The 6,000-nt window shown below is 36.0% G+C and overlaps 1 protein-coding gene across 3 annotated transcripts; it reads right to left on the minus strand.

Annotated features, from left to right (window-relative positions):
• Window positions 1-753: 753 nt before the first annotated feature.
• Window positions 754-5,541, minus strand: LOC125204537 (dihydrofolate synthetase). 3 transcript variants are annotated; one of them, XM_048103223.1, is made up of 11 exons: window positions 5,515-5,541; window positions 5,020-5,415; window positions 4,779-4,876; window positions 4,499-4,649; window positions 4,300-4,362; window positions 3,739-3,900; window positions 3,237-3,428; window positions 3,037-3,136; window positions 2,168-2,299; window positions 1,744-1,875; window positions 754-1,201 (listed from the first exon to the last, which is right to left on the minus strand). In XM_048103223.1, exons 2-11 carry the CDS (start codon window positions 5,341-5,343, stop codon window positions 852-854), a joined length of 1,704 nt encoding a protein of 567 aa, XP_047959180.1. In that variant the 5' UTR covers window positions 5,344-5,415; window positions 5,515-5,541; the 3' UTR covers window positions 754-851. The 3 variants fall into 3 exon arrangements, with proteins under 3 accessions (XP_047959180.1, XP_047959181.1, XP_047959182.1); XM_048103224.1 differs by having other exon boundaries at window positions 3,291-3,428; window positions 5,515-5,540; XM_048103225.1 differs by lacking the exon at window positions 4,300-4,362 and having other exon boundaries at window positions 5,515-5,539.
• Between the last annotated feature and the right edge of the window lie 459 nt (window positions 5,542-6,000).

Here is a 6,000-nt window from a genome sequence, read left to right on the forward strand (position 1 = left end):
CAGTAATTTCAGTTAACTAATTGGACCCTTTCAGCCTTTTCAACTCTACTTAAACGGGGTAAAAAGCTTACCTTTCAATTTGACTACAAGAACTAACCACTTCTGTCTTCAAGATAACATCTGCTCTGATGAATGTATTGGGATCTGTTTCATTTCGAGATGTTGCTCAAGCATGAATATATTTCGACACCTATAATTTCTCAAGATAAATTACCCAATATAACTCAGAAGGTGAAATATGTTTTATTTCAGAACATGCCTCACAAGAAAGATGTAACAAACAAAAAATAAAATAAAATAAATAGCTTAAAAAATAAAAAATAGGTTGAGGACAATTAACAATCAAAAGAATACCGGGAAAATTGAGCAACTTGCAAGAGAACATGACTAGGAGTCCGTACAAGAAGTAGCCCCACCAGTATTAGCATCTTTAAAACTGGCATCTTAACTACAACCTGTAAACTGCAAACCCCCAAAGAAAATTACTCTTGAATTTTTGCTGCCATAAAAGTAGGAATAAAAGAGCGCCAAAATTTTAAGCAGCTATCGCCATTACACTGTCTCTATTTTAATTTGGCATCACGACAAGGCATCTCAGTTTGTGCAAAGGCAAATTCACAAAAAAAAAAACAAGCTGAATGGAGGGGGATTATCACAATACTAATCCCTTTTTACCATTTCGCTTGGAATTAATTTGTAAAGGTTTGATAACCCTCCAGTTCTGCTTCTGCATTAAATAACCAAAATCATGAATTCGATAACAAAATCTAAAGCCGTTTCTTTAAGAACATGGTTAGCACCCACAAAATTATTTTCCTTTGTAGAAAAATTTATTAACATACAGACAAGACTCATGTTTCGAGACAACCTAAAACTGCTGAAACAATATGCAAAGATCCAGTGACTATAATTATCCCACTTCCAGAGGCAGATTTTGCACCAAGGACCTCATGTCCAAATCTAATTGAATCCACTAATGACCCCTCCACAAACAGGATGGATTCAGATCCCATATTTCTGGAAGATTCAGGAAACTGATCTTCAATCAACTCGTAATTAGCAGTTCCGCAGTCAAGAAAACCAACATCCATCTCGCTACAAGCTTTGATCCAAGAACATTTTAACAAGGATGATGAAGTTGTGCGCGATCTATCTCCAGCAATATCAACTTCAGTAAAGCATACAGCTTCCAAACATCCACCTGCAAGATTTTATATAACAGGAGTCACAATTGCATGTATCATTATAACAGCCCCTCCCCCTCACAAAGAGAGAATGAACAGAGTCAAGTTAACTATTCATAATACCCCACAAAAGCATTATATGTAACAACATGCAAAAACTATAACAAACTTTCTGTACAGTACAGGATGAACATATTCCTCAGTGTTTATACAGATTAATTACTGATTTTTGGACATGATCAGGAGAATCAAATATAACAGTGCCACCTACACCACCAACTACTGCATTAGGTAAACTAGGAGATGCGAATATATCTGATCTTGCTTTCATCCTCTCAATGAAGTCTTAATTTTACATTAACAAACCATGCATAATATCATCAAGCCATTGCAAAAGAACTCAACAAATTATACTTATGAAGGATAACTGCACTTCTAATAAATGGCACAAGAATTATTAGTGACGGACTATCTTCGTCTAGTGCACCACCCAAGTTTCTGATCGCACAAATATTTATAATATAATAAAATCATATGCAATCTCAAATAGATACTTAACGTGAAAGTAGAGCCCTAGCAAATCCAGTATGATCTTTGTCATTCGCCATAGCAACGACAACAACCAATCTTGCATCAAAATATGCCATCTTAACCATGTCCACCAATGCCTGAGCAGATTCTTTGGTATGAGCTGAGATTTTCATTTAAAGAAAAACATTAGCACAAGCTAGTTATCAACTCGATCAAAATATGGGCAAAAATCAGAATTCGTCAATGTTAAATAAGAGTAAACAGGAACATCTATATATCTTTTTCATTCTAATCACTTGGCTGCAGAAATGACCTTACAGGCTTACATTTCTTTGTATGTTGAAGGACAGAACTAAGAATAAATGGATGAACCACCTAAATAGTTATAACCCTAAAAAGCTAACATTATAGTGTAGTGTGAAAACAGAAATCATGAAACAAGGGAACCAAACCTCCATCAAGAAGTATAGTTGCTCCTGGTAGTCCTAGCTTGTCAGCTTCCTTAGATGTCAAAAATTGGCTTCGACCAACCAAATATGCACTTTCTAGACCAGCACGAATGGATGTATCCGATAACTTCCACCCTACAATAATTACGGGGGTAAAGATATCATAATAGAGCAGGTAAGGCCAGAGCTCAAAGAGACATTTTCCAGCTGATATGTGACATGGTTGTAAAAGATGCTTCGTAGCATGCGAATGTACTTCTTGAAGCAATAAGAGTCAACTTGATTAACATAAACACCAAAGATTGTTATTTTTCAAGTAGTAATGCAGTATTAACATTGAATAAGTTAAGCAAGATATAAATATCAATGAGTTTAATCTTTTAAAAATTGAAGGCTGCTGGAAATGATTGGATTTTAATATAAAAGCAGATACTTTAATGTTTTAACAAGCTTCGGCCAAGTAAGTCTGGGGCATACTATCAAACAGAGAACCAGTTACACACTCAATTAACCCATATTCAGTGACCACGGCATTGACAGACACATTCTCGATCCACTGTTGGGGAGTCCTACCATCCTTATTAACTAATAACAAAGAGTAGTTTAACAATACCATATGCCAATCCACGTTGCAGGAATGGAACATCCAAAATTCAAGAAAATGTGGTGAAGACTTTTGTTACCTACCAAATAGACTGAACAATTGTCGACAATATAGATTTCACTGATAAGGCCATTTTCTTCATTTACCAATACTCAACTTTTCAAAAAGACTAGGAGTATAGCATAATAAACTACTCTAAAGAGTTCTTATCCATGTAAAAAAGACATAAATTATGAGATAGGACTCATAAGAAGTTATATTTTCAAACCTTGTTCACGAAGACAAAGTGCTGCGCAAGTAGCAGTTACAGCGTTCTGGAGCTGGTGAGAACCAAGCAGGCGCAATTGTAGATCAAACAACTCAATTGACTTGTATATGACAGATACACAGACAAAAATGGGTTAGAAAAATAAATAACGTAGCTGTATAACACTCTTAAATGAACTGTATAATATTTCAATTCAATACCACATGAAGGTCGCTCTCAATCAAGAGCAGAATATCACATAATTGGTGAGGCACCTGACGGGCTCCAGAAAAGCCTTTCAGAACACTTTTATTTCCAGGATCTGATGCTGATACAACAGGTGAACATAGAGACAATGCCTTCTCACGAATTATACTCTCAATATGTGGAAGGAAAGGCCCACCCAGAACCAGCTAAAAGATTTTACAAACAAGTCAGAATTGCATATTCTGCATGTATAGTTGCATGTATAACTTTATCTTGATCCACATACTTGATGGTAGTTATCTGCCTTCATACACTTAAAATAAAGTTCAAATTATGACATTGATTTTTAAAAGTAGTAACTAGTTTATTATCTGCCTCCAACTTCAATGCTGGTTGTTCATCTTTAAGCCTAATTAAATTGGGTATTGTCTATTTGTTGCCTCTCTCCCAAGGGAAGACAACAAAATATGACTAAAACCATATTTGTGAAGGAAATAATGTACAGAACCACCTAACTGGACGTTCTTCTTTAATTATTCCTGATTTAGCCACAGCAATACTCTGCAGAGATCCCCCTAGTGCAGCTAGATGCTCTTCACCTATATTGGTAATGATTGCTGCTGCCAGATCTGAACTGGTAAATACATTGGTTGCATCCCGAGCGCCACCCAAACCAGCCTATAAAGGTGGACATAAGAAATCAAAATATTATCCGTTCCATGATGTTGACTTCCACCTCTATCAATCAAAGCTAGATGACAAACAATGAAACACGGATTACACGCATTTAGGAACAAGATGATCAAGTTAATAGTGAATTAAAGTTTACAGCCTATATAGAGAATCCCGAAATATGCTGTTAATTCCAGAACATGGTGACCTAAAATAACACTGTCACCAAGTATAGGGTAAAGAACAATTAAGTTTAGTGAGAGAGAATCAAGAGACATATCTTCCATTTATGTAATACTAGTATTATAATTTGAAATCAGGTATTTTCTTCTGAAAAAGGAAAGAAAATTGAACAAATAGAAAGCTTGGTTGGTTAGTATAAGAGCTCAGACAAGACAAGTGTACCTCAACAACTGCAAATTGAACTCTCTCTTCGGAAAATAAGCTCAATGCGATGGCAGTGAAAACCTTGATTTCAAGTTTCAACAATCAAATAGATTGAATGACAATAAAAAGTTCAGTATCACGATCAACCAACAAGTCGACCAGAAGACATACCATCTTCAAGTAAGGTATAGCAAAATATATCCATCCACGAGCATACCTCAAACTGACTGAGATGCCCTTTTTCACGTTCAATTGCGATATCAAGCTCATCCTTTATTTTGTGGAAGTGTGAATCCAGTGACTTCCCTGGCACTGCTTCACCACTCGTTCCCAGCGTTATGCGCTCTCTAATACTACGTATATGTGGGCTGAAAGAAGGCAATACCTTCAGTTGATTGTATGTATAAACTAAGCATCTAAAGATTTGTATTTCGTGATAAAACAATCATGATTCTTCCACAATATAATCTGAAGCATAATGAGTTACAGACAGATACCTGGTATAGCAACCAACAGAATACCCCTCGGCGCGTAAAATGCTGGAGATAAATGCAGCAGTTGATCCTTTCCCTTTTGTACCAGCAATATGTATAGCCTAAATCAATATGGAATCTTCTAAACAAATCCAAAATCTAAAATAGAAAAAAACAAACTAATCTATTTCAGGCTGTTCCTCAACTCAAATCCATCCACTAGAAACTGTAGCATGTGAATTAATCGAATTCACATAAACCTTACCTTGAATTTGGATTGAGGATTGCCAAGATTGTGCAACAGCCGCCGCATCCTACCTAAATCGAAACCGTCGCAGGAATCGGTACCGGCTCCCTTAGGAACACCGATTTTTTCGTAGTTCTTGAGCTTTTCCATGAATGCATCCATTTCCGGGGCCTCAGTAGAAATACGTCGGCAGGAAGCGCGGGGCAATGCTCTGGATTTAGCAAAAAGTGGATTATTTGGTCGGAGTAGGAGGGCAGTGAAACTTGAAACTTTCATAATCGGAATTTGAGCAAATTCTATTCCGACACGCGAAAACGGAGAAGCTGGCAATGCTCGACTCATTCAGATTTTAGAGCAACTCCAATGGTCCCTTAAAACCCAGTTTTGGGGTAAAACTTTCCCTCCACTCGAACCCTACAACCAATCGCAAATTCAAATTTATAAGTTTTTGAACAAAATTGTTTTCATAATTTACATTCAAGACCATCATTTTATGGATTTTGAAAAACTTACCTGCTGCCATGCGTGAGGAAAAAGAGTTCGGGTGAGAAAAAAGGCGCTAAGGTTTATTGCTGTATGGTTTGGGCCTTTGGGGTTTAATCTTACGGGTAAATTTAATAAATGAAATTAATTTTGTTAATCAATATTCCAAATGATAAATAGTGTTTTTGGTTTAAATAATGTTAATTTAATAGATTATGGTTATTCAATAAGTAAGTATATTATTTAATAACCATAATAAAAATATTGATTATATAAAGTGTTATGGTGCTAACATGTATACCCTCCGTCCGCCATTAGGAGTCTCATTTATGGGCGGTACGAGTTTTAAAAAATGTTAAAAAAAGTGAGTGGGAAAAAATTGGTGAAATAGGAGTCTCACTTGTATCTATTAGTTTTAAATGAAATGTGAGTGGAATGAATTAGTGAAAGGTGAGACCCTATTATCATTTATGGTAAAAATGAACCGGAACTCCTATTTATGGACGGACTAAAATG

Source organism: Salvia hispanica, chromosome 2 (genome assembly GCF_023119035.1).
Source record: "Salvia hispanica cultivar TCC Black 2014 chromosome 2, UniMelb_Shisp_WGS_1.0, whole genome shotgun sequence".
NCBI lineage: Eukaryota > Viridiplantae > Streptophyta > Magnoliopsida > Lamiales > Lamiaceae > Salvia > Salvia hispanica.

Bases quoted from the DNA above. Each gene is read 5' to 3' on its own strand.
- LOC125204537 (XM_048103223.1), bottom strand. From the start codon at position 5,343: ATGAGTCGAGCATTGCCAGCTTCTCCGTTTTCGCGTGTCGGAATAGAA. The intron at 3,137-3,236 runs GTATTGAATTGA...GTCATATACAAG, and splicing joins TTGAGAGCGACCTTCATGTG to TCAATTGAGTTGTTTGATCT. The intron at 1,202-1,743 runs GTTAAGTATCTA...AAAATCTTGCAG, and splicing joins TGCTAGGGCTCTACTTTCAC to GTGGATGTTTGGAAGCTGTA.